Below are 21,828 nucleotides of genomic sequence, written 5' to 3'. Positions count from 1 at the left end.
ATGGCTGAGGAAGTAAATAATGGGAGAATAGACAATGGAGATATCAATGGGGAATTGGTCAGATTCACTACTGCATGGTGTGGATGCTATTTGTCATAAATCAGTTCGTGCCCGAACGTTATCTAGGCTTTTCTTCATTTGGGCACAGAATGTTTCATTATCGTAAGTCCGCCTACAGTAAAACCACAATGAAACTTCAAAAGAACTTCACTGATTTCAAATTGTTTGGGGCAAACAGATTATGAATGGTACTGTGTAAACAAAGGCTCTTTTCATGTTAGGCAAAATTTTAAAACAAAGTTAACAGAGGTAACTTTATTAGAGCAGAACAACTTCATTATAATCTAAAATATGAGAACATTTTCCCAAATCAAAAAGATGGGAATTTTTCCCCCAATGAATGACCATTCTTTCAATTTGTTATCAAAGTTTGCTGATAGAAGAATTTAAATTCTGGGCTTAATACATTACAGCACAGGATCAGGCCCTTTGACCCATAAAATCTGTGCCAAACGTGATGCCGAATTAAACTAATTCTCTTCTGCCTGCACATGATTGATATCCCTCCATTCCCTGCATATTCATGTCTCTATTAAACACCACTATCGCATCTGCTTCCACCACTCCCCCCATGCAGTGCATTCCTGGCACCTACCACTCACTGTGTGAAAAACTTGCCCTGTAGATCTCCTTTGAACTTACCCCCCTCTCACCTTAAATGCATGTCCTCTAGTATTAGACATTTCTACCTTGGGAAGAAGATTCTGACTGTCCTCTCTATCTATGCCTCTCATAATTTTATAAACTTCTATCAGGTGTCCCCTCAGCCTTCAATGCTCCAGTGAAAACAACCCAAGTTTGTCCAACCTCTCCTGATAGCTCATACAAAATAAACATGATTACATAAATGTGATTACAGTTCCAGATTCTTTATAAAGACAAATTATATTGATTTTTTTCTGAAATGAGTGTACTATATTGGTTGATCTCAGCAAAGGTAGACAATTTCCTTCAACAACCTGGACTCTTAAGTGGAAAAAAAAATCCCAAGTCAGGCTTCCATCCAATGAGTCCAACTGGAACTCATGAGTAGACTACAGCGTTGGCATTTGAGGGGGACTGCATGGAACTGTTCCCCATGACTCCAACATGCAGAGGCAGTCATAACAGGTGGTGATAAAATAAATAGTAATTCATATTCTCGATGCCTCCCTCTTGCTGGCTCTGAGTTACAAGCATAAATATGGGCCCAGATTACATCTCAATACTTGGCAGAGACATTTGGCTTTGTCACTCAGTAATATGGCAAGTCTAACTCTTTTAACATTGAAATCCATCACACACTTTCTGAGCAATTTTGCATACCAGCATCTTGGACACGAAATCCAAAGGCTTAAAGCCTTTACTGGCTGCTTTGAAATGGAGCAAAGGTTGGGCCTCAAGTCAACTCTGCTGGGAGAGAAGCTGCTCTTTAGAAAATGGGTTTTTGCACTATCACACCAACTTAAAAAAACACAGCAAGAACTAAGTCAAAGTTTAGAACTTATTAATTTGTAGATGGTCTGTTACTGATTCATCTGTTTCTTTTTGTAATAAATGAACTGTGCTCAGCTTGCTACTAATTTTAAGAATTTATGAGAAAGAGAAGTCAGCTGCAGATTGCCCACCTTTGTCCAACTTAAAAGAGTGGAGCTAGTTTGAATAATTAATATCTTTCTGTGGGTGAAAAGAACTTCAGAGAGGTGCAGAAGAGAAAGATGTGCATGTGCAAAGGGTGCAAGTGTGGCGACACTTGCGGGCTGCCCCCCAAAATCACTACACAAGAGATGTATTTCACTGTGTGTTTCGATGTACACGTGACTAATAAAGATCTTATCTTATAATTATAACAGAAAGAAAAGAAGAATATTAGCTCAGATGATGTGAAATCTGTACGGGTAGAGCTAAGAAATGCCAAGGAGCGGGAAACTTTACAGATTACTAATGGGATTAACATGGGCAAACATTTAAGGAGGGCATGGAGGCACTACAATTCTTTATTCCTGTCTGGCACAAAAATAGTGTGGAAAGGTCTTCTCTCTCCACAGATGCTGCCTGACCTGCTGAGTGTTTCCAGCATTTTCCTCTTATTTCAGATTTTCAGCATCTGCAGATTTTTTATTGATTTTCAGTGGCACAAAATTAAAACAGAAAAGGTGGCTCAATCAACTAGATAAATTGGGGATAATATGAGATCTCATACAAGTTGGCCTGAAAAAGGCAAACCTGAGGACAGGGGGACAAGAGAGTAGACTGAAGCAACACACAAGATGCTGGAGGAACTCAGAGGGTCAAGCAGCATCTATGGAAGGAAATGGACAGTCGATGTCTCGGGTCGAGACCCTTCATTTGGACTGAAAGATAGAAAGGAGATGGCCAGTCGAAAGAGGTGAAGGGAAGGGGTGGAGCAAGAGCTGGCAAGTGGTAGGTGGACCCAGGTGAGGAGAGGTGATTGGCAGATGGAGGAGGGAGAGTAAGAATAGGAACAAAAGCTGGAAGGTGATAGGTGGAAATGACAAAGAGCTGAAGATGGAATCTGATAGGAGAGAAAGGCAGAACATGGAGTAAAGGGAGGAAGGTGGGGAGGGCAGACGGGAGCAGTGGGGGACGGGAACCAATGGGAGGAGTGCGTGGCTGATGGGGAGATGGACAGGGAGGAGCAGGGGTAAAGAAACGGTGATGGGGGCTAGGTAGATGAGGAGGAGAGAGGAAAGGGACAGAGGGGAGCAGCTTACTGGAGGTTGGAGAATTCAATGTTCATGCCGTCGGGTAGTAGACGACCCAGGCAGAATATAAGGTGCTGTTCCTCTAGTTAGCATTTAGGCTCACCTTGGCAGGACTGGGAATGTTTTAAGAACACAGCAAAGGAGGAATAAGAGATTAATTAAGAGGGGAAAATAGAACATGAGAGTTTAGAGTACATCAGAGTGGAAGTGCGAGTGAATTGGCGCTTCAACCGGAAAGACTGGGAAGAGTTGAAAGGATTCACTTGCACTTCTTCCAGTATGGTGTACTGCGTTCACTGTTCACAATGTGGTCCCATTTACATAGAAGACAAATGCATGTCGGGCGACTGCTTTGTAGAACACCTGCGTTCCATCCACCAGAGCGACCCTGAGCTTCCCACTGCTGCCTGCCACTTTAATTCTTCATCCCACTCCCTCGCTGACCTTCCTGTGGTCTCCTGCACTGTTACAACAAAGCCCAGCACAAGCTTGAGGAACAGCATCCCACCTTCCGTCTGGGTACACTGCAGCCTTTCAGAGTATAGAATTCTCCAACTTTTAGTAACTCACTTTCTCTGCATCAGCACTGGCCATTTCTACTGCAAGTCACCCATCTGTCATACTGGCTCAACAAACAACCTGCTGGAGGAACAGAGTAGGTCAAGCAGCATCTGTGTTGTGGGGGGGCGGGGGGGGGGGGTGGTGAAGGAATTGTGGACGTTTCAGATCCAAGCCCTGCAGCAGGACTCCTGAGGCAGGGTTTCAGCAGATTGTTTGTTGCTCCAGCATCTGCAGTCTCTTGCGTCTCTCTGTCATACTGGCATAGTTTTCCTCGCTCCATTAGTACAGTCTGACCCACTGGCCATTTCCCACAGTCCTACCATTAGCAACACAAAACACAGACAAAGCAACGTAATCACCATATAATTGCCTCCATTAACCCATTTGACCTGGCCTCATGCTGTCACAGATTTTCCCTTTGTTCTCCTCCCCCTCCCCGAGCACCACCTTCTCTTCAACTGAAAACTAACTTGTTTTTCCTCTTTCCCAGTTCTGACAATGGATCTCTGACCTGAAACATTAACTCTGTTTCCTTTCCACAAACGCTGCCTGACCTGCTGAGTGTATCCAGTATTTAAATTGGTTTTGTTATTGTCACATGTACTGAGGTACACTGGAAAACTTTGTTTTGCATGCCATCCATACAGATCATTTCACCACATCAGTACATCGAGGTAGTACAAGGGAAAAGCAATAACACAATGCAGAATAGTGTTACAGTTGCAGAGAAAGTGCAGTGCAGGCAGACAATAAGGTGCAAGGCCATGACGAGGTAGGTTACGAGGTCAAGATCGTACTTTTGTACTAAGGGACCATTCCATAGTCTTATAACAGTGGGATAGAAGCTGTCCTTGAGCCTAGTGGTACGTGTCTTCAGGCTTTTGCATCTTCTGCCCAATGGGAGGGGGCAGAAGAGAGAATGTCCAGGGTGGGAGGGGTCTTTGATTTTCTACTTTTCTTTCAGATTTTTAGCATCTTTCAAAATATCACCAATATTCGTTTCAGTTACTCAATTCAACATTTGAACTACTTTCTCCTGAAAGCCTCTTGCACTTTTCACCATCTTACAATTATGACCCCCACATCTTTTCAAACTTCACTGTATCACACAACTCTGTCGAGTCAAATGAGCTCCACTCTGTTCAGTCTTTCTGGATAATTTCGAGTCAATAGTGAGAAATGTTATTTCTCTGTCTTTAAGTCTGAACCAAGGTTCCTCATAAGACATAATGATAAAAAGAAATGCTCATGTAACTAGTTTTTCAGTTCTGAAAGGTAGTGCCTGAGTGGTGATCTAATTGGAGAAGTATGCAAGATGATGAATCTTGCTAGTCCAGATTGCTAGTCCAAAAGCTAGTCCAGAAAATTACTGTGCACAAAACCACCAGAGCCGAACAAGAGTACACAGGCTTTTCTCCCAGTCAAAATTCTTTTCAACATAAGCAGGGAAATTTGCCAGGGAAAGTTTGAACACCAAGCAATTTACAGTCCCTTGATCAGTAAGTAATTGATCAGAAGTGATTCAGGGTTTGCAATATTTCAGCTGCGCATTTTTTCAGCTCTTTTTGCAAACAATATTTCGTAGCTATTACATGTGGTCAAATATTCAGGATCAAGTTGGTCAGCCATGCTGCCCTGACCCCAAACAACTTCCTATAAACATTCAGCTCCAATAAGAAGAAAGAATTTAGTTTTTGAAGGGGAGTGAGTGTGTGGAGTTGGAAACAAAAAGAACTCCTCCTCCTCTTCTCTTTTCAACATCACATCTCAGTATATAACAGGAACTTCCATTTGGATAGTGCCTTTAACACACCAAAAGGCACTTCACAAGACTGTTGGGGCATCACTGTGCAGCATAGTGCTGCTGCTTCATAGCTCCAAGGACCCAGTTCAATCTTGACCTTGGGTTCTATCCAGGTGGAGGTTGTGCATGTTCTGTGGACTGCACAGAGCATTCATTGGAGAAGTCCGTTTCCTCCCACGTCCAAAAGCAATGCTGATAGGTTAAATGACTGCAGTAAATTACCCCTGAGAGTAGATAGATGGCAAAATAATCAAAAGAGAATTGATGGACATGTGAGAGAGAATAAATTGCAGTGGGACAGGGAAATAAGTAGGAGCATCGATAGGGGTGAATGCCCACAGTCTTTTTCCAGGGTTGGGGAATCGAGAACTAGAGGGCATAGATTTGAGGGGAGAGATTTAATAGGAACCCGAGGGGCAAGATTTTCACCCACAGGGTGGTCAGTATATGAATTGAACTGCCAGAGGAAATGGTTGAGGTAGATACATTAACAACATTTAAAAGACACTTGGACAAGTGCATGGACAGGGATATGGGCTAAACACCATCAAATGGGACTTTCTAGATGGGCATCTTGGTCAGCAGAGACCAGTTAGCCTGTTTCCATGCTGTGTGACTCTATGACTCGAAGTAACTGACTGATCGGATTGCTCTGCTGGGAATGGATCAGATGGCCAAACAGCTACCTTCTGTGTCAGAATAAATTACCAAGCATGAAAATTTTACACAGAACCATCCATGGAGATATTACATCAAATTCAGGATATTCAGGAACATCTTAAAGTAGTAAAGGGAATATATTGAGGTGACTTAGGATGGGAATTCCAAAGTTTAGATCGCTATTGTGTGAAGGCACCGTCACCACTTGTGGAATTAGATTAAATTAGGGAAGGCTCAACAGACCAGAATTAGAGCAGTGTAAATTCTTCACCAAGTTGTAGGCTGAAAGGGATTTCTGGGACAGAGTAAGTTGAGACATAACTTTTCACTAAGTGAGAAAATTTAAACAAAAACAAAAATAGAAGCGACCTTACTCAGGAACAATAAAAGTCAGGAAAGACAAGAGCTGAATGTAACAATGCAAATTAAGACATGGGCAGCAGAATTTGAGATGAACTAAAAGAGTTGGAGAAGGAAGGATGGCCAGGAGCCTGTTGGAATAGTCAAGTCTACAAGTAACCATGGCAGGAATGAGGGTTTCAGCTGCAGCTGAAGCAGGAGAAATGTCAATGTTATAGAGATGGAAACAGGAAGTTCTACTGATGTCTCCTTTGGGTTAAATGTTAATATTTGACTATGGATTAAATATTCCATTTTATTCACTTTTTTTTAGAACCTGGGTGTTACTGGCAAGGCCAGCATTTACTCCCCAAACCTTACTGCCCCAGAGAAGGTGGTGATGAGCCACCTTCTTGAATCACTGCAGTCCTCCTGGTGAAGGAACTTCCACAGCGCTTTTGAGGAGGAAGTTCCAAGATTTAGACCGAGTGACAACAAAGCACCTGTGGTATATTTCCACATCAGAATGGTGCACAGATTGGATGAGAACGAAATATATCTAACAGCACGGTCAAACAGCACAGTCGGTCCAATTTCAGCTTGCTATCAGAATTTTCTGATAGAAGAATTGAAATTCTGGGCTTAATACATAGAACAGGAACAGGCCCTTCAGCCCACAATGTCTACACCGAACATGATGCCAAATTAAACTATATCTCTTCTGCCTGTACATGATCCATATCCCTCTATTCCCTGCATATTCATGTGTCTACCTAAAAGCCTCTTAAACATCACTATCATATCTGCTTCCACCAGGACTCCCGGCAACCTGATCCAGGCACCTACCACTCCCTGTGTAAGAAAAAACCTGCCCTGCACCTCTCCTTTAAACCTTCTCCCTCTCACCTTAAATATGTGTCATCTAGTATTTGACATTTCTACTCTGGGAAAAAGACTCTAACTATCTCCCCTATCTATCAGGTCTCCCCTCAGCCTCTGATGCTCCAGAGAAAACAACCCAAGTTTGTCCATCCCCTCCGTATAGCTCATATCCTCTAATTCAGGCAGCATCCTGGTAAACCTCTTCTGTACTCTTTTCAAAGCCTCCACATCCTTGCTGTAATGGGGCAACCAGAACTGCACACAATCACATGCAGGTGATGGTGTTCCTATGTTCCTGATGTTGACATTCTCCTTGGTGATAAGATATCTTTTTTTTATAAGATAAGATCTTTATTAGTCACATGTACATCGAAACACAGTGAAATACATCTTTTTTTTGTGTAGAGTGATCTGGGGGCAGCCCACAAGTGTCGCCACGCTTCCGGCGCCAACATAGCATGCCCACAACTTCCTAACCCGTATGTCTTTGGAGTGTCAGAGGAAACCAGACCACCCGGAGGAGACCCACGCAGACACACGGGGAGAACGTACAAACTCCTTACAGACAGTGGCCGGAATTGAACCTGGGTCGCTGGCACTGTAATAGCGTTACACTAACCACTACACCACCGTGCCTGCCCCATGGCAAAGATCATGAGATTAGATGTTGTCAGAGTAGAATAGATGAGTAACTGCAGTGCATCCTGTAGATGGTACTGCAGCACTGTGTGCCAGTGGTGGAAGGAATGAATGTTTAGGGTGGTGGACGGGGAACCAAAGGAGAACAAACAGAACCATAGATGCTGGAATCTGAAACATAAACAGAAGCGCTGGAAGAACTTAGCCAGTCAAGCAGCATCTGTGGAAAGAGAAACCAGTCAATATTTTGGGATCAGCAGCCGCCCACCCCTGGAACTGGGGGGAGAGTGGAGGGGTTACAGTTTTCAGAGAGCTGGCAGGAGGACTGAGGTGTAAGACAAAAGACTATGTAGAGATGGGGTAAGACAGATGAGGTGATAGGGAGTGTTAGTGCTGACTGTGACCGAGACATTTTAAGTCTTTATGATGCTTCTATTGACAAACAATTCCAATTCTACAAAAAATATATCTAGTGAAAATCAAAACAAAATGCAGATGCTGGAAGTCTGAAATAAAATGTAGATTCAGTTTGTTGCCGTGCAGGGAGTTTTTGTAGGATGCAACTGAAGTGCCATCTAGTGGTCAAATGGGAGAAAAAAAACACAAACCACATTTTGATACATATTTTCCCCTTCTTAAGCATAGAACATTACAGCACAGTACAGGCCCTTCGGCCCACGATGTTGTGCCGACATTTTATCCTGCTCTAATATCTATCTAACCCATCCCTCCCACATAACCCTCTGCTTCTCTATCATTCATGTGTCTAAGAGTCTCTTAAATGTCTCTAATGTATCTGCCCCCACAACCTCTGCCACGCACCCACCACTCTCTGTGTAAAAAACTTACCCCTAACATCCCCCTTATACCTTCCTCCAATCACCTTATAATTATGCCCCCTCGTGTTAGCCATTGTCGCCCTGGGAGAAAGTCTCTGACTGTCCACTCGATCTATGCCTCTTACCATCTTGTACACCTCTATCAAATCACCTTTCATCCTCCTCCTCTCCAAAGAGAAAAGCCCTAGCTCACTCAACCTATCCTCATAAGACATGCTCCATGTGTACAATACATGGGCGTATATTGAGTCCTCCTATTTTTCTTCAACAAATTTTCCCCCCCAAATTCTTACTTCTGATGTGGTTCACATTTGAACTGTCAAAATCACTTTTCTTTGCAGTTACTGATCAGTGCTGTGTATTTCTGCCCTTCCTGATGGTGTGTGAATAAACCCTAAACGTCGTGCTACCTTTCTAGTCACTGCCAGTGTCCTATGTGGCATCAGTCCTCCCTATCTTCAACCCTATCATCCTCTGAGATCTCTGCACGCCTCCAATTTGGCCTCTTTGAGCATCACATACTTAATCTCACCATCACTGGCAACAATGACTTCAACTGCCAAGGCCCTAAACTTGGGAAAACCTTCCCTGAACCGCTTCTTAGACCATAAGACATAGGAGCAAAATTAGGCCATTCAGCCCATCGAGTCTGCTCCACCATTCGACAATGGCTGATTTATTTTTCCTTGTCAACCCCATTCTCCTGCCTTCTCCCCATAACCTACTAATTAAGAACTTATCAACCTCCACTTTAAATATACCCAATGACTTGGCCTCCACAGCTGTCTGGCAATGAATTCCACAGATTCACCACGCTCTGGCTGAAGAAATTCCTCCTCACCTCTGTTCTAAAGGGACGTCCTCCTATTCTGAGGCTGTGCCCTCTGATCCTAGACTCTCCCACTACTGGAAGCATTCTCTCCCTGTCCACTCTATCCAGGCCTTTCAATCTTCCAATCCCTCTTTTTCCTTCAGAACAACTTATAGAGGCGTATAGCACAGAAACAGGCCCTTCAGCCCACCATGTCCATACTGACTATCAAGTACTCACCTGTAGTAATCCCACTTCCTAGCACTTGGTCCATGGTCTTCTATGCCTTGGTGATTAAAATGCTTGTCTGGATACTTGTTAGATGTTGTCTCCATCACTCACCTCGCAGTGCGTTCCAGATTCCAATTACCCTCTGGTTGAAAAAGTTCTTCCTCAGATCCTCTCTAAAGCTTTTGCCCCTTACCCTAAACCTATGCCTTTGAGTATGGGGGAAATGTTTGGGTATGTTTGAGGAGGTGACCAGGAAGATTGATGAGGGTAGTGCAGTAGATGTGGTCTACATGGATTTTAGTAAGGCGTTTGGCAAGGTTCCACATGGTAGGCTTCTTCGGAAGGTCAGAGGCCAAGGGATCCAGGGAGGCTTGACCGTGTGGATTCAGAATTGGCTTGCCTGTAGAAAGCAGAGGGTTGTGGTGGAGGGAGTGCATTCGGGTTGTCCCGCAGCGATCGGTTCTGGGACCTCTACTTTTCGTGATATTTATTAATGACTTAGATGAGGGGTTGGAAGGGTGAGTTAGCAAGTTTGCAGATGACACAAAGATCGGTGGTGTTGTGGATAGTGTGGAGGGCTGTCGAAGCTTACAGAGGGATATTGATAGGATGCTGAGCTGGGCTGACAAGTGGCAGATGGAGTTCAATCCGGAGAAGTGTGAGGTAGTACACTTTGGAAGGACAAACTCCAAGGCGGAGTACAAGGTAAATGGCAGGATTCTGGGCAGTGTAGAGGAGCAGAGGGATCTGGGGGTTCATATCCACAGATCACTGAAAGTTGCCTCACAGGTGGATAGGGTAGTTAAGAAAGCTTATGGGATGTTAGCTTTCATAAGTCGTGGGATCGAGTTTAAGAGCCGCGAAGTAATGATCCAGCTTTACAAAATTCTGGTTAGACCACATACTGTGTCCAGTTCTGGTCGCCTCATTATAGGAAGGATGTGGAGGCGTTGGAAAGGTTGCAGAGGAGATTTACCAGGATGCTGCCTGGATTAGAGAGTATGGATTATGAGGAGAGACTAAGGGAGCTAGGGCTTTACTCATTGGAGAGAAGGAGGATGAGAGGAGACATGATAGAGGTATACAAAGTATTAAGAGGAATAGAGAGAGCGGACAGCCAGTGCCTCTTTCCCAGGGCACCAATGCTCAATACAAGAGGTGTTACGGACTCAGTGAAAGTCCCTTTAAGATAGAGAGTGTGTGTGTATGTGTGTGTGGGGCGTGCTTACGTCAATAGAAGATAAAGGACGTAATGACGTTGTTGAAGAAGAAGAAGAAGAAGAGAGAGAGAAGGGAGAGAGACACCAGCCTGCTTGTTTTCTCTATCGATGGATGAGAAACAATAACTGTGTTTACCACTGAAATCCATGTATGGAAGTTGGAAGTAATCCGGTGGAGTTCACTTTGTTGCTGACCTGTAGAAGGAAACAGGTATTTGTGTGTGGACGACCACGGTTCGGATGCTTTTCGGGGTGAGGAAGTCACTACCGAGTAAACGCTGGAGTGTCATTTGGGTTCCATCATGGAACATTTGGATTTCGTATTTACTCTCCCTATGTTTCTCTACGTCTACGTCTTATCTTCAGACAACGGTGGTTGTTGAAGAAGCCCTTGCTCATGTTTCACCTTATGGCTTGCGGAACTGAACTTTAAGAACCATTCCGGAACTGGGAGTTTTGGACTTTGTCACACACACACACGAAGAGTTTAGTTTTGGGGTTAACGTTCGAGGTTTAACATTCTTGAATTCTAACATACTAACATTTTTTTTTCAGTGTTAATGTAAAAAAAAATGTTAGTATGTTAGAATTCAAGAATGTTAAACCTCGAACGTTAACCCCAAAACTAAACTCTTCGTGTGTGTGTGTGACAAAGTCCAAAACTCCCAGTTCCGGAATGGTTCTTAAAGTTCAGTTCCGCAAGCCATAAGGTGAAACATGAGCAAGGGCTTCTTCAACAACCACCGTTGTCTGAAGATAAGATGTAGATGTAGAAAAACATAGAGAGAGTACATACGAAATCCAAATGTTCCACGATGGAACCCAAACGACACTCCAGTGTTTACTCGGTAGTGACTTCCTCACCCCGAAAAGCATCCGAACCGTGGTCGTCCACACACAAATACCTGTTTCCTTCTACAGGTCAGCAACAAAGTGAACTCCACCGGATTACTTCCAACTTCCATACATGGATTTCAGTGGTAAACACAGTTATTGTTTCTCATCCATCGATAGAGAAAACAAGCAGGCTGGTGTCTCTCTCCCTTCTCTCTCTCTTCTTCTTCTTCTTCTTCAACAACGTCATTACGTCCTTTATCTTCTATTGACGTAAGCACGCCCCACACACACATACACACACACTCTCTATCTTAAAGGGACTTTCACTGAGTCCGTAACAGAGGGCATGGCTTTAATGTAATGGGTGGGAAGTTCAAGGGAGATGTCAGAGGGAGGTTTTTCATCCAGAGAGTGGTTGGTGCATGGAATGCGCTGCCTGGGGTGGTGGTGAGGGCTGATACGTTGGACAAGTTCAAGAGATTGTTAGATAAGCATATGGAGGAATTTAAAATAGAGGAATATGTGGGAGGAAGGGGTTAGATGTGTTTTAAAGGTCGGCACAACATGGTGGGCCAAAGGGCCTGCATTGTGCTGTATTGTTCTATGTTCTATGGTTCTATGTTTGAGTATGGGGCATCTCTGCTATGGGGGAAATGTTTCCTACTATCTACGCTACCTATGCCCATCATAATTAGATCCCCACTCAGCCTCCTTTGCCTCAAAATAAACAAAACCCAACGTCCAGTCTCTCCTAACTGAAACACTCCATGCCAGGCAACATCTCCTCTGCACCCTCTCCAGTTCAATCACATCCTTTCTATAGTCTACTGGCCAGCACTGTACACAGAACTCCAGCTGTGGCCCAACCAATATTTTATATTCTAGTTTTTGATCATCTCCTTCTGTGGATCAGTATCAGATTTTGTTTGATAATTGTTCCTCTGAAGCATTTTGGGACATTTCACTACGAAGGTGAAAAGTGAGGTGAAATGAAAGTTACTGTTCTTGCTATTCAATGAAAAACAGATGGGAAGCATTATATCATCTTTGTTCAGTGTGGTTAGTCTTCTTACGTCACTCTAGATTGCGACCCCCGCCTCCCCCCCCCCCCCCCCCCCATACACACACATTTACTTTCTTTATATTACCATTTTAATTGAGAAAAATTTCAATGTCCAGTTGGGAACATGCTGAACAATTGCAGACACTAACCCATAATTCCTTCATTGACACTTCAGATTCTATATACATTTGTTTTGAAGAGTAAATCCAAGCACAAATCACAAGGTGATGTGTGCAGAGTTTTTAAACATGTTTTAGAGTTTTCCAAAAAACCCTTCTCATGTATACACCAAAGACAATGATTAACCCAACACAGAAACTCACCTTGTCCTATTCTGATCTTTGGATCTGTGCTTGCAGCAATACCAGAGGAACAACCCCAACACAATTAAAACTATCAGAGTGCCAAAGAAAGCTGTCAGAATTGTAGTAACGTCAGCTGTAATTCCTGTAAAGAGAGGGCGAAGAGAGATGATCAAAGTTAGCCATGTCCAGTTTGATCTGTCTTTGATTGCCAAAGTTCAAAGTTTCATTCTAAATTATTTGAACTCTTCCCTTATTCTATCTTGTGGTTTGTGCTAAAATGTGATACTTTTATTCTTATGGGTATCAATGCCATGGCCATTTGGGGCAATGCTGTACTGGAAATATTTAACTTGTAAGGGACTTTCACCATGGAACATGGTCACTGACGAAACTGATATTTATCTGGTAACATCCACCCCCCCTTCCCCACAAATTCCCCTCCTCCCCCACCACGCTTCTTCTCTTCTTCCCTTTCCTGGCCTCTTTTTCCCTCTCTCTCCTTACCTTTGACCCATCCCCCAGTGGATCTGCTCTCCCCTCCTCCCCCACACCTGCCCATCACTATCTCTTACAGCATCTACCTATCACCACCCTGTGCCCACCCTGCCTCCCCTCTTTTGTCCACCTATCACTGCTCTGTTTTTCCCTCCTCTATATATCGGGCTTCCCCTTTTCCTATCTTCAGTCCTGAAGAAGGGTCCTGACCCGAAACGTTGACCGCCTGCTTTTCTCCACGGATGCTGCCTGGCCTGCTGAGTTCCTCCAGCATCATCGTGTTTTTCATCTAGATTCCAGCATCTGCATTCCTTTGTTTCTCTGGTATTTATTGCCCATTACTACTGCCCACAAAAAAATTGATAGTGAGCAACCTTATTCTGCAATATATTCAGGTAGGTAACCTTCCCATATGCTCCAATGATGAGACAGATGCCTCAGAAATGTCCTTCATCTTCCTGACCATGACTTCCCATCTACCTTAGTGGAGAGAGCCCTTGACCACATCTCGTCTCCCAGTTCTGATGAACAGTGCCAGACCTGAAACATTAACTGTTTCTCTTTCCACAGATGCTGCCTGACCTGCTGAGTGTTCCCAGTAATGCTGTTTTATTTCTGATTTGCAGCTTCTGCAGTTTTGTTTTTAAAATTTCAGTGAACCTTCCCAATTTATCCTGCCTTTTAAGGATCAGGACACTTACACTCCCAGGTCTCCGTTCCTAAAGCTAGAGACATCAATACAAAAGAGGGTCTAATAAATCCAGTCGGATATTTGTGTGAAACATTTTAACATAGCAAGTGATGTGCATGTGGAATTCAGCACTACAAAGTGGTTTAGGTGAATATCAGTGATGGTTTTAAAGGGGAAAATGAAGTAAGTGTGTGAGCAAGATGGGATATCACAGGTGATTTGTGTGCAGTATAAACACTTTACTTATGTTTGCTTAAAGAAACAAAAAGGGGCAGCACAGTGGTGCAGCTAGTACAGCTGCTGCCTCACAGTGCCAGAGACCCGGGTTCAGTGCTGACCTCAGGTACTGTGGGCTTCCTCTAGGTGCTCCGGTTTCCTCCCACATCCCAAAGGCAGGCAGGTCGGTAGGTTAATTGTCTCCTTTAAAATGTCCCTAGTGTGCAGGTGAGTGATAGAATGGGGGGGGGGGGGGGGGGGGGGTTGATGGGAACCTGGGGAGAACAAAATCGGAATGTAGGATTAGTGTAAATGGGTGGTTGTCGATCAGTGCACACTCAGTGGGCTGAAGGGCCTGTTTCCAGGCCGCATCTCTGGCTTGCACAGAGCAGTTGGATTAAATAGCCTCTTTTGCTGATGTACATACTAGAAGATACTTTATTCCTCATGGTGAGCTACAATCAGGGCAGATTAACGGTATATTATGCCACAACTTAATTAGGTCAAGATTATAATTCCAATCTTCAGATCATATCATAATTGTAGTTTTGTTGACAATAAGTTTTTGGAGAAACCCACCAGCTCCACATCAGCAAATCCTGCTCAGAATGAACAAATTGTAACTGTCTCTGCATCACTTGCGCTACAACAATACAGTAAAACTCCATCACTCCAGGATGTTCAGGACTTTGGAGGTTGTTGCAACCAGCAGATTTTCTGGCCTATTGGAAGCTTATGACTCCAACACACGTCTAATTCACTGTTAAAAGACATTACACAATTACATTTCAGTGAACCCGACAAGACAGCACCTGCCAACATAACCAGGTGACTTTAAAGTGAGCACGGGAACCGGGGCCCCAGCAGGTCGGAAGTGCAAACATCAATGGAAGCCAGAAACCGAACCATCGGGATTTCCAAATGGTCGGATAGCAGAAAGATTGGAGTTTTACTGAACTGGGCCAAACAAAATCTCATCTCCCACAGAGAGGTTGATCACCCACCCTTCACATTTAAGGATATTATCATTGTAGAGTCCCCGCACCTTCAACATCCTGGCAATCACTCCTGACCAGCTGACCAGAAACTCAACTGCCCAGTCACATAAATACAGTCCTGTGAAGAATGACTCACCCCCTGACATCCCAAATCCATTCCACTGTAGTGGTTGCTACCGCGAAATAAAACAAGACACTAGTCGGAGGATTGTCGAACAAGAACTGGTTTATTTTCCCGCCTTGCGCGGGCCCTTTAAGGGAGACTGTTCCTGCCCAATCCAACCGGCAATGACGTAAGTACTACGTCATCAAGACTTTCCCGCGCGCGGGTTCTCCCCGTCGCTTGGGAAAGACGAGGCCCGCCGCCATCTTGGGCCTTGTCGCTCCGACGCCGCTCGACCCGACTGCCGAGCCGGTTCGACCGACTAAACCTCCGCTCCAGTATCAACGAGGAAACGCTGTCCAGATTTCTTGTCCTGAACGAATAGGAGGCTCTGTCGGCGGCCAGCCGCCGTAGCCATCAGCGGCAGCTGGCCCTGGCGTTTCCCTGAAACTTGCAGGGTGGGCGGCATCGACGGGCCTCCGCACCCCACCTCTGATGGTAGAAGCACAGCTGGTCACCCGTGTCGTCGTTTGCGTTCCTGGGGTGTGGTTGCTCGGTTGCTGGGGCCAGGCGAGGCGGGCATTGGGCTTGCGGCCTGGTGATTTGACTGACGGACGAACCGCTCTCGCGCTTGGCCCTCCACAGGACATCTGCCCGGGTGGCCACCTGACGGGGGTTGCTGAAGTCGGCGTCAGCTAACAACAGGTGGATGTCATCGGGGAGCTGTTTGAGGAAGGCCTGTTCGAACATCAGGCATGGCTTGTGTCCCTCGGCCAATGCCAGCATCTCATTCATTAGGGCGGATGGCGATCTGTCCCCCAGGCCATCCAGATGAAGCAGGCGGGCGGCACGCTCACGACGGGAGAGGCCGAAGGTCCGAATCAAAAGGTCTTTGAAAGCCGGGTACTTATCTTCCTCCGGAGGCGACTGGATGAAGTCTCCAACCTGGGCAGCTGTCTCTTGGTCCAGAGAGCTAACCACATGGTAGTACTTCGTGGAGTTGGAGGTGATCTGCCGAAGGTGGAATTGTGCTTCGGCCTGGTCAAACCGGACGCTGGGCCGAAGTGTCCAAAAGGTGGGCAGCTTGAGGGCCACTGCGTTGGCTGCTGCGCTGTCGGCCATTGCGCGCATCCAAAATCCGTTTGGACCGTCGGGGTCACCAATGTAGCGGTTGCTACCGCGAAATAAAACAAGGCGCTAGTCGGAGGATTGTCGAACCAGAACTGGTTTATTTTCCCGCCTTGCGCGGGCCCTTTAAGGGAGACTGTTCCCGCCCAATCCAACCGGCAATGACGTAAGTCCTACGTCATCAAGACTTTCCCGCGCGCGGGTTCTCCCCGTCGCTCGGGAAAGACGAGGCCCGCTGCCATCTTGGGCCTCGTCGCTCCGACGCCGCTCGACCCGACTGCCGAGCCCAGTTCGACCGAACTAAGCGGTGAGTTGCCACACCACCATTTAAAAGGCACTATTTAGAAATGTCATGGAATACTCTTGACTCCTTTAGTGGGACTGTAGCGCCAACAACCCTAATAAAGGCTTGGCAACATTCAGGACAAACAAGTCCATTTGACCGGCACCACATCCACCAGCCAAAGCACTTACTTCCTTCCTGCTGGTGCACAGTGGCTGCATTGTGTACCATGTATTGCATTTACTCCCCTTGATCACTCTGACAGCCACTCCCAAACTTGGGACCCGTCACCAACAATGGTGATAGCAGGCATGAGAGAACTCCACCACCTGCAGATTCCCCTCCAAGGTGCACGTCATCCTGACTTGATCATCCTTCATTGTCACTGGGTCATAGACTCATAGAGTTGTACAGGATGGAAACAGGCCATTGGCCCAACTTGTTCGTGCCAACGAAGTTGTGTATCTGAGCTAGTCCCATTTGCCTTAGTTTGGTCCATATCCTTCGAAACCTTTCCTATGTTCTCCCCATGACTGTGTGGGTTTCCTCCCACATTCCAAAGACGTACGGGTTAGGAAGTTGTGGGCATGCTATGTTGGTGCCGTAAGCATGGCGACACTTGCGGGCTGCCCCCAGAACACTCTACGCAAAAGATGCATTTCACTGTGTGTTTCAATGTACATGTGACTAATAAAGAAATCTTATCTATCCATCTACCTGTCCAAATGTCTTTTAAATGTTGTAATTTTACTCTACAGCTTCCTCTGGCAGCTCGTTCCACATACCCACCACCCTGTGTGTGGAAAAAATTGCCCCTCAGGTTCCTTTAAATCTTTCCTCTCTCACCATGAATCTTTGCTCACTAAGTTTAGCCTCCCCTACCCTGGGAAAAAGACTGTGACCATTCACCTTATCCATAACCCTCATAATTTTATAAAGCCCTATAATGTCACCCTTCAGCTTCCTACGCTCCAGGGAAAAAGCCACAGCCTATCCAGTCTCCCTTCATAACTCAAGCCTCCAATCCCAGTAACAGCCTCGTGAAACTTCTCTACACCCTTTCCAGCTTAATGAAATCCTTCCTATAGCTCGGCGACCAGAATTGCACACAATACTACAAATGTAGTCTTACCAACGGCTTGTACAGCTGTAACATAATGTCCCAACTCTTGTACTCAAATCATGAAACTCCCCATCCAACTATGTTGTGGGAGTACCTTCACTTAAATCACTTTAGAGACTTAAAAATGTGGCTGAGGGGTAACTTCTCAAGGGTAATGCATGCCAATGATGCCCTTAAGTTGAATGATATAACAAAAGATCACATTGGTAATAATAAAAGTACCTCTTACCTGAGTTAGCATAAGGGCCCTTTGTTGAGTATACTTTCCAAAAGCTAAGCTAAAATAAAGAAAATCTATTTTAAAAATAGAAGTATTTCCTTTCCCTCAGTAATAAGACATATCATTTCAAATTACAATTTAAACAATCTTCAAACCCAGAAGAGTGGGAATATGCTTCATTCTGTACAACCATACGGATTAAGAAAGTCCAGATATAATATCTACTCAGTTTCAAGTTTGAGTGATCTTAATCAGGAGTTTTGAAAAAGATGCACTCATTTCAGACTGCAGAGGTTGGTTAAGGACAAGATTTTATCTGGCAGTGATACTCCACTGATGAAATAGATTGCTGACATTTCTGTATGGACTCCCTTCCCAATACATAGGTAGGGCGTCCGAGAACAGCTAGCAGCATAGCACTGTCTCATACCAGCAGGTGGTATGAGAGAGTCTGTATTTAAAACTGAGGTATTTCATCAAGTTAACAATTTTTTTAAACAAATTTTGAAAGTAACATCAGTTATTAAATGCTATTCCCTTTTAGGATGCACATGCATCATCAGGTATCATATAGATATAGTAAGAATGAAATACTCAACTGTTTTCTTATCATCTTCAAAAACCTCTCGTGCCTCTTCAAAGTTGCATATTTCTTCATAACACTCTCTTTCGAGATTTCCTTGGGTGAATATTTCAAAATCCCACTGATTGTATAGGAGACGCCGTCCCAAGAAACTGAGGGCTTCATCTCCCCTGATAAACGCTGAAAACCATGAACAGGCACACACATATAAACACAAGAACTGTATCAGCTTAAAAACTGACAGTAGATGTCATTGTTTGGCTGACTGTATCCACTGTGTTTAAATAGGAGACTAATCCATTAGCATCCTCAAACCAAACCATGGGTGCTCTTTCAACCATGCACATCCTCTTTTAGGAATCTGTTCTAACCTCAATAACAATCTCAAATATATGAATCATCAATGCAGGAGCAGTTGTTCTGTTTATTTCAGCATTTTATGCTCATTTCCCTCGGAAAAGGATCAGTGAAATGACCCATCTAAAGTTTTCAAGTTAATGGACGAAACTGAGAAAGTTGATCAAAGTAAATCGTTCAGATTGATTAGCGAGCAGAGAGCACAAACTAACATTAGAAGTTTGGACTTGAGTTTATGGGCAACAGAACAATCGCCCTTCACATGTGTTTTTCTGATCATCCAAGATCGAGTTTTGCTGCCACTTTAATCAACTCATCCTCTTAATTATCCAACTTCACATCATCTAACCCATAATGGGATTGTGTTGGAGAGTTCAATAATAAACATCTAGTTCGAAAAAGGATGTTGAAAGAGCAGTCATGGTTTTGGTTATGATAAGGACGAGGTTAGGTTAGAGGTTCAGTGTTCAGCTTCCGATTGAGGGGAAAGTTGTTTGGTATTCCAAGGTCTAAAGGGAGAATGTATACAAATTTTTCACCCACAAGGGTCAATCAGAATTATTATCATTGACTTATATGACATGAAATTTGTTGTACAGTTAAAAGAAATTAAAAGTACAAAAATAAATAATATAGTGCAAAAAAAAAGGATAACAAGATAGTGTTCATGGACGGTTCAGAAATCTCATGGCGGAGGGGAAGAATCTGTTTCTGAATCATTGAGTGTGGGTCTTCAGGCTCCTGTACCTCCTCCCTAATGGTAGTAATGTGAAGACGGCATGTCCCGGATGGTGAGGGTCCTTAATAATGGATGCCACCTTCTTGACGCACCACCACTTGAAGATGTCCTTGACGGTGAGGAGGGTTGTGCCTGTGATGTATAGCCTATTGTGGGGCAGCACAATGATGCATCTAGTAGAACTCAGCTCCAGCAACCCAGGTTAGCAATCCTAACCTTGGGTGCTGTCTGTGTGGAGGTTGCATGTTCCTGTGACTATGTGGGTTTCCTCCGGGTGCTCCAATCTCCTCCCACATCCCAAAAACACGCAGGTTGGTAAGTTAATTAGCCACTATAGATTGCCCCTAGTATATAGGTGAGTGGTAAGACCTGGGGGAGTTGATGAGACTGTGGGCAGAATAAAACTGGGATTAATCTATGATTAGTGTAGGTGGTTATCAGCTTGCTGAATATGTCCAGATACCATGTAGTGTAGCACGGATTCAGTGGGCTGAAGGGCCTGTTTCCATGCTGTATCTCTCTACGACTCCATTGCAATTGGAGACTGAAACATACTGAGAGACAGGAACCATACACTATTGCAGTTCCCAGAAATATGTGTTGTGATGGTACTTAAATTCTTGGAAACATCTGTCCATACAGAGTGCAAAATCTCTACAGAGACATTGAATCTCCATTTTCAGAAGTGGAGCTCTGCACTGTAGCTGCACGTTCCCACATAATGAGTTCCAACTCTCAGACGAAAGGAAGCAAGGTGTGGACCAAAGAGAAGGTGAAAGGGGAGAAGAAAAGGTGAGTGAAGATGGGGTTGTCATCGGATCTCCTGCAGATTCTGGACCCTTGAAGGAGCAGCAGTCATTGTGCCAGCTGTGGGTTCTATAAGTTACCTCATGTGCACCCACATCCTTCCCTCCAATTGAATACAGCGCCTGTGCTGCAGGTCAGGTAGAAAGGATTAAAGGACCTCCTGTTCTCATGCCTGCAAGAGTCAGCCAGAATACTATTCACGCCTGATTTTAGAGTCACACAGCACGGAACAGGTCCTTCAGCCCTACCCATCTAAGCTAGTCCCATTTGCTCCCGTTTGGCCCATATCCCTCTATTCATTTTCTGCTACGTCAAAACGAAATGATCTGAGACGATTCTCTCAATGGAGGCTCCCACCAGCTCTCAAAAGATTACTGCTTTATTGCCTACTTTGTACGGACACTGAAAGCCAGGATAAGTAAGCCCCAAACACATTCTGTAATGCTATTGCCCCTGAGTCAGAAGGATATTGGTTCAAATCCCATTCCAGTGGCTTAAGCAAATCATTAGAGTTACGCATTATTGCACTAAGCTCCAAAGACATATTCAAATCGATTACGTACTGTGCTTCCATTGACTGAGCACCACAGATACCATTGGCCTGGGCAATGTGACCAACGTGGTACCTAGACACCTTCAGCAAGCTGATAAGCTTTGATTATTTATTTTTGTTTTCTAGCACTTATTAGTAAAAATATTTTTCCCCCAGACCAATAGCACTATAAGGGATCAATGCTCTATGGGGTAACACCAAGTGAGACACCAGTGTATTTCAGTTTCCACCAGGACTGTTCATCCCAGTGTTCCGGCCAAAATTTATCCCTTAACCAACATCACAAAACAAACATTTCTGGCTGTTATTTTGTTACCATTGGTGAGACTTTGCTTGCTGCATGCACACTGATTGCCACGTTTCCCCAAAGCTAATTGAGTCATAGAATCATAAAATTCAACAGCAACAGCTCATTCATTAGCTGTAAAATATTTTGAAACTTCACAAGGCTGTGAAGAGCCCTCTTTCTTTATTGATCTACTTTTCCTTCCAATGACATGGGAACTGAATGGGCTTTGCAAAATATTGACCAGGAATAGTTTCCTAGAGCTTCCCTGTAGCAGTGACCCTCTGTAT

At 44.4% G+C, this 21,828-nt stretch overlaps 1 protein-coding gene across 1 annotated transcript in view; it reads right to left on the bottom strand.

The window, feature by feature from the left end:
- prrg4 (proline rich Gla (G-carboxyglutamic acid) 4 (transmembrane)) overlaps positions 1-21,828 on the bottom strand; it is a 45,151-nt gene that overhangs the window by 8,354 nt on the left and 14,969 nt on the right. Inside the window, exons 3-5 of the mRNA XM_052029286.1 lie at positions 18,813-18,976; positions 18,223-18,271; positions 12,975-13,098 (exon numbers count right to left, since the gene is read on the bottom strand). Of these exons, the coding sequence (XP_051885246.1) occupies positions 12,975-13,098; positions 18,223-18,271; positions 18,813-18,976 (337 nt within the window). The remainder of the gene's footprint in view (positions 1-12,974; positions 13,099-18,222; positions 18,272-18,812; positions 18,977-21,828) is intronic.

Source organism: Pristis pectinata, chromosome 14 (assembly GCF_009764475.1).
Source record: "Pristis pectinata isolate sPriPec2 chromosome 14, sPriPec2.1.pri, whole genome shotgun sequence".
Taxonomy (NCBI): Eukaryota; Metazoa; Chordata; class Chondrichthyes; order Rhinopristiformes; family Pristidae; genus Pristis; species Pristis pectinata.
This window is presented reverse-complemented; position numbering and strand designations above follow the sequence as displayed.